This window comes from Bubalus kerabau, chromosome 7 (genome assembly GCF_029407905.1).
Source record: "Bubalus kerabau isolate K-KA32 ecotype Philippines breed swamp buffalo chromosome 7, PCC_UOA_SB_1v2, whole genome shotgun sequence".
Classification (NCBI taxonomy): Eukaryota; Metazoa; Chordata; class Mammalia; order Artiodactyla; family Bovidae; genus Bubalus; species Bubalus kerabau.
In genome coordinates, this window is record NC_073630.1 from 20275843 (window position 1) to 20290154 (window position 14312).

At 43.9% G+C, this 14312-nt stretch overlaps 1 protein-coding gene across 2 annotated transcripts in view; it reads right to left on the minus strand.

The window, feature by feature from the left end:
• TSPAN5 (tetraspanin 5) overlaps nucleotides 1-14312 on the minus strand; it is a 179603-nt gene that overhangs the window by 30168 nt on the left and 135123 nt on the right. For both annotated transcript variants that reach the window (XM_055587761.1, XM_055587762.1), the window contains exon 2: nucleotides 2575-2625. In XM_055587761.1, coding sequence (XP_055443736.1) covers nucleotides 2575-2625 — 51 coding nt within the window. The remainder of the gene's footprint in view (nucleotides 1-2574; nucleotides 2626-14312) is intronic.

Here is a 14312-nt window from a genome sequence, read left to right on the forward strand (position 1 = left end):
AAGCCCACGAGCTGCAGCTTGTGCAGCCCGTGCACCCTAGAGCCTGTGCTCCACAAGAGAAGCCACGGCACTGCAACTGGAGAGTGGCCTCCGCTCACTACAGCTAGAGAAAAGCCCGCACAGCGACAAAGACCTAACACGGCCAAAAATAAATTAATAAAAAGTAAGAGAGACCTCTTCCCCACCACTCTTTAAGTAGCCCTTACTCTGTACCTTGCATTTCTCAGCACTCATCCACACCTGCACACGTGTTCCTGGCTAGTTAACTGCTTACTGCTGGTGCCCCCACTAAAAACAAGCCCCACGGGACAGGGACTCAGCATCATTTGCTGCTGCATCCTCACCCCCAGACTCAGGGCCCAAACATATGGCCAGTGTGCACCATACTGAGCTGTTACATGTCCTTTACCCTCAGCTACCTCCGTGTAGTCCCAATTCACAGAGTTCTGCTACACAGTAGCTGGGCAACCCTGGCCAAGTAACTCCAGCTCTGCAGAGAAGCCTTCCCTTTGGATACCAGCCCTGAAAAAGGAGGGAACTGCTATTTCATCCCTCCCTAGAGACCACATCCAGAGAAGGCAATGGCACCCCACTCCAGTACTCTTGCCTGGAAAATCCCATGGATGGAGGAGCCTGGTAGGCTGCAGTCCATGGGGTCGCTGGGAGTCGGACATGACTGAGGGACTTCACTTTCACTTTTCACTTTCATGCATTGGAGAAGGAAATGGCAACCCACTCCAGCGTTCTTGCCTGGAGAATCCCAGGGACAGGGGAGCCTGGTGGGCTGCAGTCCATGGGGTCGCATAGAGTCGGACACGACTAAAGCAACTTAGCAGCAGCAGCAGAGACCACATCATCCCCTTGCTCTGATGTTTGTATGATACTGTCGGTTTTAGAATTTTGTGATTTAATCAAAGAAGAGACATTGGGGCGACTGATGAGACAGAAGGATAATTATATTTCACAAAGAGAAAAACCTTCAAAACAACATACTGTCTGTTTATTGCTAGAACAGACAATTAGTTCATATAATGCCCTCCAGCGTCTTTTCAGAGCAGATAGAAATGGACTGATTAAAGGAGAGTTATCAAAGCTATATGATCTGGCCCTGAACCAAACAGAGGGCTTCTAAAAGTGGAATTTCTGAGATTCCACCAGTACAAACCTCCAAGCTTATAAAGGGATCGACGCAGAAGCTGATCATAATCCAAAAGAAGGTCAGTTATTCAACAGAAAAGTTTCTGGAGATAAAATTCTGTTTTGGGAACTTAATTTGTTTCCCTTGATGTATAGTCACCACTCTTCCTCATAAGGTTGCTGGAAGGTGGTTCATTTTCCATAAACATTTCACAATCTGTACAAGTATTCTGAAAATAAACAGATGGCGGTTCAATTTCAAAACTCGGGATTTACTTTGAGTTTTACTGGATACAATTTATCTAAACATTGTTTTACTTGTGGAAATGCTTTCTTGCAGCTGAAGGGCTTTTGTTTGCTGGACTTTCTTAGTTCTTCTCTCCTTTCCTAATACACAGACCACTTCAAAGGAATGCCTGACTTCAGGCCTTGGTCAAGCTCAGAGGGTGAAATGTCAATGTGATAAGAGAATGGTCTTCTGGGAAAATTTCAGCTAAACGTCTTAGTTTACAACTTTTAACCAATCCATGCACGCCCTCACTCTCATAGGTGGGAGATGATAAAGCTTTACTGTGTAGCCAAATGCCAGAACAGATAAAATGCTGCCAATGATCTCATGTCCAAAGAAGGAAGAAAAAAGGAGTATGTATTTATTTTTGAATTCCACTGCTTGGCGTCAGAAGGAGAAGCTGCAGAAAAAAACTTCAAAGGTATGGATGGGAAGGGAAGTGGAGGAATGGACACATGGCAGTGTTGTCGTGAGGGTGTTGTTTACATAATAAACCACCCAGAACATTGTGTCTTCATATAGCCTTCTCCATAGATCCAGATTTATTCTTTTACTGTGTGATATTTGATAACACAGCTTGGATATTCCTTAACATTTCCAATCAGCACACAAGTGTTCACACTCTTTAGCAACACTGATAAGTTTTATCTGATTTTCAAACATGAATTGTATCTAGTTTCTTCCATATGTACCACATGCTAATAGCTTAGCACATAATGTTCACACTCAAATATAATCTTCACAGCTTGAATAATCTTCCAAAGGGTTTTTTAAAAAGTAAAAGAGAAAAAAAGGCTCCAGGTGCTTATTTAGTATTGTTAGTATTATTTATATGCATTACTGAAATTCTTGTGCCAGAGTGTTCCCATGTTCCATGGGAACATGTCTCTCCGGCTAACTGATAAAATTCCAATTACACATTCTGTGTTATGCACGTGTGTTGTTACTTCTGTAATTATTCTGGTGCAATGACCGATTTAGGCTCCATTCTTGAATCTTTGAACTGTGACATTATTTTTCAGGGGTACTTTTTCGTTAAAGAGCCATGTTTCCATACACTTGGCAGTCATCAAAGAGGAAAAAGAGACAACATATAACGTGCAGCTTCTTACAAACAAAATGTGTGATTTTAATGATGTTTTACTTACTTTTTCATTCCACGCCCAGAGTCCGATTCCAAGAAATGCTATTCCCAAAAACTGAAAGAAAGCAAGAAAGTGGTGTAAGTATGAGAGTAAATGCCATATTTTCACTAGTACAAAGTTTCAATCACTTTTCTTTTGGTTACTTTATCTGCTGAGAAAGTTTTCTCTAAAACCTAACGGTCTTCAACAAGAAATACCACCATCCCCTTGATAAAATTATCACTGCATTAAGAACAGCACTTGCTTAGAAGTCATTCAGATTATAAAGAATAATAATTAGGTAGAATCTTGAATAAAATTAAAGTCATCAATAATGTCTGATGCTGCCTTTCCGGACTGGAGAGGAAGCAGTGAGTACGCCATAAACCTAAGCATGATGTTCACTAGAAAATGGATAACTAGGGGCATGAATTTAGCAGATTTGGAAATTTTCTCCTTGCCATCATGCCATCATGAATGGGCTGCGGCAGGGAGGGCCTGCAGAAACCCCAGTGTCCCTCAGTCAACTCTTTATCACCCCTTCTAAAGGGAACAGGACCCTTATCAAGTCCAGGATGACCCAAAGAAAACACCTGGAATCTTTGTCAGAAACTTATAATACTTACATTGTAGTTGAAAAGGCTTCCATGACTTGGCCTAAACTCAGTGCTATAACTTCATGCATAACACAGAGCACACAAATAACATGCAAGGTTGAGCTGAAAATACACGGACTCAGCCATCCATCAGCTGCGCTGAGTATAGGGCGAGAGAGGGGAGCAACAGTAACCAGGGGCATAGTCCATTTGAATCAGTTCTCACGGCATTCTATCTCCTTTAAGAGACACGTTTTTCCAGCACACTTAACATCTCTGAAATTGGGATGTGTCTTAAAAATGATGGTGTCTCAGTTTAATTGCTTTTTTTCCCCCCTTGACTGTACCTCAAATAATAGTGTGTCTTATAACCAGAGTTCCACAGGTTTGGTAACACATGGCACACGGCTGTCCACCCACTCAGAGCTCAGTGATCAGGACTGGCTGTAACTGGCCACAAGGAAAGACACATCTTAGTCCTCATCTTTATTATCCACAGCAACTCTGAGTTTCCTCTCCAAACAGTGAGGTGAAAAGAGGGTGGGCAGGTTGAGACTGAGGGCCGTGGCGCACGCTGTTTATTTTATTAACATCTTGATCAAGTTAAACGTCAGGGAAGCTGTCCACTGAGAGGGAGCCTTGGAGAAGATGAGAGTGAGGGTGGTTACTCTCTCCAGTTTCAGGGAAATCTGAGAAGGGTCCACCTGGCGAGGTCTTCGCCATTCGCAGCGGGGAGTTACTGACACTTTGTAGGCAATGGCTAACAAATCCAAAAGGGGGCTGGGAAAACAGCAGGAGCAGAGGGAAGAGAACGAACGGGAAATAACACAGAGGAGTGACTGCTTGGAAAAGGTGGTGGTGTTTTTACAAGCAGAACTTCCCAAGCCCTGGACAACTATCTGACACTGCACTTGATGCACTCCGAGTTCCTACGCAGAAAAGCTCGGCACCGTGGCCTTGATGGAGCAAAACCGAAGGACCCCTTTCTTCCAAGCTACCCTTGGTCACGGAAGTCTGAGAACATTTAGAAAAATGTATTTTCAGCATGCCAACAAAAAACCAGTATGCTTAGCCTCTCTAGTGCCCTGACCAGAATGCTATTTCACTTTACAGTTCCTATCGGAAGCCACAAATGCACCAGCCTCTCAAATGACTCAAAATGTTTCTGGGTCTCTACAGTACAAAAATAATGCCACTCAGCATGTCACTCTCATTTTCATAGGTCCCCGCACAGTAGGGTAACAGAGACAACTGCACACACGGGTGACCATTAGACCTACATCCTTATTGACATCAGACTCAGCCCAGGGAAATCTGAGACTTTCTCATGTTAAAGCCCTTTGCGGACAAAGGCAGGTCACTCCCCTGATGCAGTGAATCACAGTGTCATCCCGAGCAATGGTGGGATGCTGTGACAGAGGACACCATGGCCTACTGTCCCTCTTGCTGAGGAGGGCAGACAGGTCATCGCTGAGGTCCCCTGCCTCACTGCTAACATTAACTTCTCTTTATTACTTGTGCCTAGTGCTTTTTGTATGCCATGTCTCTCTTAAGCATCACAACTATTTATTCTGAAGGAGGCATTATTATTAACTCCATTTTAAGAAAGATTAATTTGCTCAGAGGCATACAGCTTCCGAGTAGAGAAGCAGAGATTTGGACCAACATGAATGTAACAGCAACATTCGTGTTCTTACCAGTAGTGATAAGTCCCCATTTTCCTCTGTGGGACAGAAAGTTGATACATTCAGATTAGAAGTATATGGGATATGATGAGGACATTATATGTACCCACCCAAGGAAGCAATGGGAAGTTGAGAGGGTAAAAAGAGACGAGAACCTTGCCTTCACATGCAGAATGGGCTGTAGAACAGACATTCCCCATGCTGGTGATAGCAACGGAGTAACATAGAAAACAGCAATTCAGTGGTGGGTCAACTTTGTCCTCTTTGAATAATCTTTTTCTTGGGAACAGAAAGATTATTTGTCACTTTGAAAAATCTTTTTCTTTCCCAAATCATATAAACAGATTGGAAACAACATTTTTGACAAAGAAGAGAGAAAAAAAAAAATCAGGATCTGAAGAAGACTGAAAGACAATTTCCTTTACAGTTTTGCTCCAATATTTCCTGCCTTAACTGTGACCTCCCAAACAACGTTTGAGGAGTTGGAGAAAGACACTGAATCTGAAATCCAGGAAAGCACTCAATTGCTAAGCGAGTGGCGCGGGGCCGGGACCTCAGCCCGTACATAGCTCTACGGCTCCATCATCAGCCAACATCCTCCCAATGACTCTCAGCCCATATGCTTTCTTTTAAAATCAAGTTGTTCCAGCTCCAACAATTAAACAGAGAAGAGCCAAAAAAACAGACACAGGCACGCAGCACTTGAAGCACACCGAGTTTCCCCCTTCCCACCTCCAGAAGAAAAGGCGACCATAAACCCCCAAGTTGACCTTGTTCTGAAACCCAAAGGCCACTTTACAGGGAACAAATGAGAACATTAAAGTCAATTCTTTATTCCTTTGAAATAGAAACAAGACCAGATCTGAGGCATCCTCCCATGTGGCAATATATGCAAACACACAGGCAAATGTTTGTCTATCCAACTTTGATGTTTTAAAATGAATATTAATTTTGCCAACATTTGTCAAATGCTAATTATGAACTAAGCACCATACTAAGTACTGTGTTTTATATGAATGAGTTAAAACAGCAGTGCCTAACACAGCAGGCTCCCAGCCACGGGGCACTTGAAACATGGTTAGTTCAAAGTGAGATGTGCTAGTAGGTGTAAAATATACTCTGGATTTAAAAGACTTAACATTCTGAAGAATGTAAAAGTTCTCATTAACAGCTGCTTATTTATTTTTAATTGGAATATAGATGATTTACAGTGTTGTCTTAGTTTCGGGCATACAGTAATGTGATTCAGTAATACATATATATCAATATATCTATTCTTTTTCAGATTCTTTTCCATTATAAGTTATTTAAGATGTTGTAGTTCCCTGTGTTATATGATACGTCCTTGTTGTTTATCTATTTTAAGTATGTAGTACATATCTATTAATCTCAAATTCCTAATTCATTCACCCCCACCTTTCCTTTCTTGTAACCATAAGTTTGTTTTCTACTTCTGTGAGTCTCTATTTTGTGAGTTTATTTGTATCATGTCTTTAGATCCCACATAAAAGTGATATCACGTGATATTTGTCTGACTTACTTCACTCAGTATGACAATCTCTAGGTCCATCCATGTTGCTGCAGATGGCATTATTTCATTCTTTTTTATGACCTTTTTTACAGGTGTTTTATTTTTGATTACACGTTGAAATGATGATACTTCAGCTATATTGGGTTAAATATTTTAAAAATTAATTTCACTTATTTTACTATTTATTGAAGTAGTTGATTTATAAGATCATATTAGTTTCAGGTATACCACATAGCGATTCAATATTTTTATAGATTATACTCAGTTTAAAGTTACAAAATCATGGCTATATTTCCCTGTGCTGTATAATGTATCCATGAAGCTTATTTAATAGATTTTTTAAAAAATACAGCTAGTGGAACATTTAATTTAAATTATATATGTGGCTTGCACTATATTACTGTTGGACAATGCTGTTCTAAAGTATACCACGATAATACCATGCAGTAGAAATATTATCCCCATTTTATAGATAAGGAAACTGAGACTTAGACACATGGAGTAAGTCTCCCAAGATTACACAGGGGCCTGAGCTGGGCTGCTCAGGCAACTTGACTCCTCGGTCCAAGCTCCAGACTATTATAGTATTATACTTTGCCAAGGTGCATAAAATGTCTGTTCAGCCAAACAAAGGATGGAGAATTATACTGAAACTCATGTTTTAAGACTCAAAAGTACTTCTTTAATTTCTATGTATTCAAAGCAAAGTATGTTTTCCTGACTAGGAATGAGAACAGCACATGGGTAGAAACAGAGAGGAGCGTGTGGATGGAAGCCCACCAGGCTTCACAGAACAAGAGCCAGCAGAGCTGATCCTCAAGAAAAGCTGGAGAGGACAGTGGCCCTGTGATGTGACTAGGACGATGGGGCTTCTCTGCCAGGAAGGTCACACCTGCCCCGTTTCCTCTTCCTCCATCTGTTGTTTTTGTCCTTGCTGAGCTCCCAATATATCAGAAATGGACCAATGTTCCATTATGCTACTTGGTACAACAACGGATGCTTCGAGAAGCCATTCACTCATCTATCTACAACCTTCAACAAACATTTTTCAAGTTCCTACTTTGTGGTAGGCACTGCTTTTATCTTGTGATAAATGTAGGTAAGAAAACAGACATAGTCCCTGTTTCCGGAGATCTTAAAGTCTAGATAGAAAGATACATCTTTACCAAGTAATGTGAAAAAGACAAAATCACCCTTAATGATGCTCTAAAGGAGAAGAACATAAGACCAATACAAATGATAAGAGGGAGATTTGACCTAGAATAGTAGTCCAGAAAGCGCGTGTATGCTCAGTCGTGTCTGACTCTTCACGACCCCAGACTGCAGCCCACCAGGCTCCTCTGTGCATGGAATTTTCCAGGTAAGAATACTGGAGTGGGTTGCCATTTCCTCCTCCAGGGGATCTTCCCAATCTAGGGACTGAACCCACATCTCCTGCACTGGCAGGTGGATTCTTTACTAGCTGAACCACCAGGGAAGCCAGTCTAGGAAGGCTTCCCTAAGTAAGTGACATAGGAACTGAGGGCTGCAAGACGAGAAGACATTAACTGGGAAAGAAAGGAAGGCAGAGTGATTCAGGTAGAGGGAAGGGAATGTGCAAAGGCCCTGGGGTGAGAGAAGCACAGCAAGTAAAGGGTCTACAGGTGACTGGTATGACAGGTGCACAGACAACGGGGGAAGCAGGGAGGTATGGCAGGTGTGCAATGAGAGATGTAAGCAGGACCAGCCTACTCAGGGTCTCGTAAGTCACATTAAGGAATCCAGTCATCACCCTAAGAGTGACAGGAAGACGTTCAGGGCTGTATGTACGTAGCTCACTGAGATGGGGTGAGAAAGCAGGTTTTTATCAGATTTGGTCTTTGGGAAAATGACTTGAGTTGCAGAAAAGATGAGAGTTCAGAGTAGATGCACAGCAGCTAGGAGGAGAGAGCTTTGGTCATGCAGATAAGACCCAACTGCATCCTGGACTGAAATGTACTGAAGAAGCACATGGAATCGAGAGCATTTAGAAATAAAACTGGTATCTTCAGAGATGCCTGGATATGGTGACAGGATGGCATGGGGTTAAGGGTGAAGGAGAGGGAAGTATAATATTAAGGATAGTGCCTGTGTTTCTGACATCTTTTAAATGGAGACTATGGCTTCTCTAAATCCATCTTATGCCCTCTCTGACAGAAATAACGCTCGGGTGTCAATTTCATAACTAGCTTGAGATGTAGCAGCATTTCTGAAGGACAGTTTTCTTTCGTGGGTATTTTGGCTGCTCTCTGAATTCTCTTTGAAGCAAGTTTCAGCTTGCATACTTTTAAAAAATAAATTATTTAAAACCTGTATACATGTCCACCACCTCCTACAACTTTTACTCACAAAAGGAAGCAGTTACACATAGCTGTATGTTAAAGTTCACAGGCAATTCTTTTTTATCCCCCCACAGGCAGTTCTTAAATGGACATTTTTGATCCTCTTTGCTTAAAAAACAACAATGAAATCTGCCTGGCACCCTATGAACAGACTCGAAATAACAATGCAGCAAGGTAAACACAGTAGGGGAAGATAAAAATCAGGTCAATTTTCTCACCTAACTGGAACCTGGAAAATATCATCCTAAATAACAATGGAAAGAACTTTTATTCCTTAATCATTCTGATGACGTTGTTTTAAAAATCATAAGCTGTGCCTGAATAAACAGGAGAGATGCATTTTAAAACCTTTGGCACAGAAGAGAGGAAAGGGAAAGAAGAGGTGTATTTTCCTGGAGCACATGTACGTTTTATGAAGATGTTTTTCTGACACCTAAGTCTGACCCAGACTTCAGGTCTGGCGGGGTGGATGAGCGGAGCAGTCCACACAAGTGTGCTAAATACTTCTGTTAACAAAATCTATATTGTCTCTATCAAACATGGGCTGACGCAGGAATAAAACGCCTCTGGGCATAATTCTTGCCATGTCAGAGGAGTATAAACACGGGTTAGTGGAAAATTCAATACGCAGAAAGGCAATCCCAATTTTGCCACTGGGTCCCCATGTCCCAGTTTGTACAAAGTGTCCAGAATCCTCATGATAAGATGGCATGGCAGATAAAGTACAGACTTGTAAACAGGATATTTCCCATCTGAGCCAGGGTCAACCTCTCACTTCACTTTGCCCTCGTGGCCTCCTCATGCAGCCCGAACACACGCACCCGGAAGAAGCCCAGCTCTGGCTGGGCTTGTGGTTTCGTGACCTCGGAAAGGCTCCTTGTTTGCTCAGCACACATTTACTGAGCATCTGCTATGAGCCAGGTAGCCCTCTAGGGGCCCTGGATAATTATCACTGGGAAGCGAAACAGACAAATGTGCCTGCTCCTGCAGCTGACATTCTCATCGGGCCATGTGGGGAACGAAAGACCCTAAAAAGAAGCATATGTGAGTTAGATCACGTACAGCTGTAGAAGACGAGAGACACTGCGGGAAAAGAGAGCAGCATGGGGGAGTGAGGTGTGGTCCAGGGAGGGGTGAGCTGCTGTGAGGCTGAAATGGAGCGGACAGAGCAAGTCTCCACCAAGAGAGTCACGTAAGCAAAGACACGAGGGACGTGAAGGAGCTGGCTGGTAGGTGTCAGGGAACCGAGTTCCAGGCAAAGCAGCAGCCTGGCTAAGGGCCTAAGCTAAGGTGTCCAGGTTTAATGGAGGAATAGGGGCCACACTGGTTGGTCTCTGAAGGCTGTGGCGGTGACTGGTTTCTCCTGGAGACAGAAGGAACCACAGGAGGGTTTCCTGATTTCCCAGAGCCCCCTGGTCCTAATGTGTCAAACAGAGATACTAAGGGCCCCTGAGGAAAGACAGCAACTTCAGGGTCAATGTGACAGCGTAAGGACTGGATGACTCAGAACTCAACTGACATGCCTGAATAGTTGGCACTTCCTACATGTCTGTTCCCTCCCCATCCTCAGTCCTTTCTCAGCCGCAGCAGCCTCTCCCCAGACCTAGGCCAGGTCAGGGTGACTCCTGCTCCCTCTAGGTGCAGTCTTGCCTCCTCCAAGGATGAGAAAGCATCCTCGTTCAGGGACCAGCGGCCCCTCTCTTCTCAGCTGCTGCACCTCTCACACATGGACCCTTACCTGACATTTACACACACAGGGCTGAAAAGTTGCCACATGGCCCGAGGTCAGACTCTGGGAGTGATGGGGGCTGTGTTAACTGGACAGCATGTGCTATTTAAGGGGCAGGAACACCTGCCTCCAATGAATCATCTCCTTCCCCTGCACAGGCGGGAGGATCCTTACAGGAACAGCGTCTACAAGTACCCCTGCGTGTTTACAAGAAACACACTCCAGTCAGGATACCGAGACCGAGTTTAACCTCAAGTCTTTCCTCTTTCTTGTCTCGTCAGTCTCGTTCTTGAATACTGAGAGTCACTGGCGTCAGAACTTCAAAACCTGCTAATTCTGAAACCCCACATTATAGTAAGTTTCTCCCCATCAGGGCTTCTCAGTGCATTGTCCTTCCCCCTAACCTTATCACTCTTCACTTTTACTTTATACCCTTCATGATTTGTTTTGGTTCCTTTATATCCATTCTTAAAAATGGAATCTTTGGGGAAGAATGTGGAATATAAATTATAACCAATATCGGGACTTTTCTGGCAGTCCAGAGGTTGGGACTTTGCCTTCCAATGCAGAGGGTATGGGTTCAAAAGCTGCTCAGGAGGTTAAGACCCTACATGTCGCATGGCTGAAAAACCAAAACATAAAACAGAAGTAACAACCAAAAAAGACTTTCAAAAAGGTCTACATTTAAAAAAAAAATCTAAAATAATTATAAGTAATATTGACTGGGGCAACATCTCCATCTACACCCCCCTTTTATGAAAACTGGCCACCCCCCCCCCAAGGGTGGGCCCCTGCAGTCATGTATGCAAAGAAGAGCCCAGCCCCTCTCCGCCCTCTGTAAATTGAGCAGCAGACTGCAGTAGGGCCTGCATCTCAGAAAGAGCCATTTATTCAATACGAGACCAGAGTCTCTCTTGCCCAGAAATCGAGTGTTGGACATGGTGATTTTTGTCAGCTTCAGTCTCCCTTAGGCTGAAATAGACTGGGCTGCTATGTGGAGGGAGCATGCAGATACAGAAGCAGAAAAGGGGGACTTCTGTTCCTGCCCACTCTCCACTCCTCATCCCCAGCACCCCGGCCACACGTCCTGATCCTGAGTTCCATGCGATGCCCCTGGGTCCCTACTGTACATCTCCTCCTCCCATCCTGATTCAAGTTACTTTGGGAGCTTCCTGTTACTTGCTACCAAGAGGGTCCTAAGACAAAAGTAAGAGCCTAGTTTCCCTTGTGCTTAGTCTTGTGACAAGCTGGCTATAAACAGTTAAGTGTGTGGGACAGGCATGAGCACGATGGGGCTCCAGAGACGAACAATGATCTGGTGGAGGGTGCTTTTCCCAATAGCTGAGGACAGACCCTGGTGGCTCTGAACTACCGGGAAAGCTGTTGTGACCTAATGTGAGAAGCTACACGTGATTCAGCCATGTTCTTCCTCAGAGAAAGGGCTGCCTTCTGCTTGCTGATTGAATTTTGGAAGCAGAATGACACAGCCAGAACCCCAGAAACGGTTCCCAGGCAGAGACATGGTTCCCAAGCATTACAGATCTGTGTTTTCTCCTCCTGTTTTCCCAGAGAGGAGGGCAGGGCTCTCTCTGCCTTTGAACTCACTCTGCACCAGGTGACAGCCAGAGCACCTCTTGAAGAAATGTCTACAATCCAGGGACAATCTCGTTCACAAATTCCTTTGTTAACATTTGGAGCTTAACATTTTGGCAAAAACTAGTGCAACTGCAGTTTCTCAGTAATCTGAGATGGGAAGGGAGAGAAAGGCAGGGAGGGCTCTGCAGGCCGTATAACCCATATTCCTCTTGGAACTCTCTCAGGCAATGCACGCACACAGAAAGGAACATAGGGGATCGTGCAGTTCTGGATGGAATCACGGAGGCTGCAAGTTTACAGATCACTGATCTTTGTCTCAGTCAAAGCCAGGCGTATACTGCCTGGATACTCCATCTATACTTCTCTGATAAGATAAAAACCAAGGCTAAGAAGAGACCACACAGATGTTCTGAAAGCTGAGGAGGACTGAAGGACTCAAGAATTTCACACGACAAGTATGAGAAGTAAGCTATCTGCAGACAAACATCAGCCTTATGGAAATAAGCTCCTGTTTGCATTAAACAGCCAAGCAGTGCAGTTCCAGCGAACAGCAGCTTCAAAAGTTTAAGACTCTCAGATGTAACTGTTTTTGTGTTGAAACATTGTAAAGCTTTAAAGAAACATCTGAGGCAAGGCTTAATGGTAAATGCAGAGAAAAATTAAAATAGGATTACTCTTTTTTAAAAGCACAAGTAGGATTATGTATTTCCATTCCCTCAATAAATACATAGTTTCTATATACACCGGGCACGATGCTAGAGGCCAGGACAGGAAGGTCACAAGCATAACAGTTGGTCTCTTAAAGAGCTAACTGTCGAGGGGCAGAAAGTGGGAACAGGTAAGTAAAATCAAGACTCAAGCACAGGGAATGGCATGGCACCTGCCCGGATATGCAGAGCCACAGAAACAGAGGGGAGGCCCTGGCTCCCTGCGGGGTGGGGTGGGGGCGGGGGGTCAGAGGAAGCTTCCTAGGAAGTGACAGGGAAGGAGAAAGGAAGTGTCTCCTGCAGAGGAAGCAGTGCGTGCAAAAGGAACAAAGCCTGAAACAGCCGGTCCCTCAGGAAACCAGAAGTGCTGCCTGGGCTGGAGCGGAGACATCAGGCCAGGCCCCGGGCCAGCAGCGACTCCCAGTGCGGGTCCTGCTCCACAGACTTGTCAGAAATGCAGATTCTCAGGGGGTCCCAGGCCTACTTCCTCAGCAACTCTGGGGATGGGGCCCGGCAAGCCCTGTCTTAACCAGCACTCCAGCTAACTGTGGTACCTGGTGAAGGCTGACATTGCTAAGTAGGCTGTGTGTGTCCTGGGGACTAAGGCACCACCAAGCTACTTGAAGCCAACCAAGGATTTTTGGCAAGACGGTGACAGGATCAGACTGCATTTTGGAAAAATCATTGCAGTACAGTACAGAGAACAACTAATCTCAAAAATATACAAGCAACTCCTACAGCTCAACTCCAGAAAAATAAATGACCCAATCAAAAAATGGGCCAAAGAACTAAATAGACATTTCTCCAAAGAAGACATACAGATGGCTAACAAACACATGAAAAGATGCTCAACATCACTCATTATCAGAGAAATGCAAATCAAAACCACTATGAGGTACTATTTCACGCCAGTCAGAATGGCCGCGATCCAAAAGTCTACAAGTAATAAATGCTGGAGACAGTGTGGAGAAAAGGGAACCCTCTTACACGGTTGGTGGGAATGCAAACTAGTACAGCCACTATGGAGAACAGTGTGGAGATTCCTTCAAAAACTGGAAATAGAACTGCCTTATGACCCAGCAATCCCACTGCTGGGCATACACACTGAGGAAACCAGAAGGGAAAGAGACACGTGTACCCCAATGTTCATCGCAGCACTGTTTATAATAGCCAGGACATGGAAGCAACCTAGATGCCCATCAGCAGATGAATGGATAAGAAAGCAGTGGTACATATACACAATGGAGTATTACTCAGCCATTAAAAAGAATACATTTGAATCCGTTCTGATGAGGTGGATGAAACTGGAGCCTATTATACGGAGTGAAGTAAGCCAGAAAGAAAAACACCAATACAGTATACTAACGCATATATATGGAATTTAGAAAGATGGTAACAATAACCCTGTGTACGAGACAGCAAAAGAGACACTGATGTATAAAACAGTCTTATGGACTCTGTGGGAGAGGGAGAGGGTGGGAGGATTTGGGAGAATGGCATTGAAACATGTAAAATATCATGTATGAAACGAGTTGCCAGTCCAGGTTCGATGCACGAT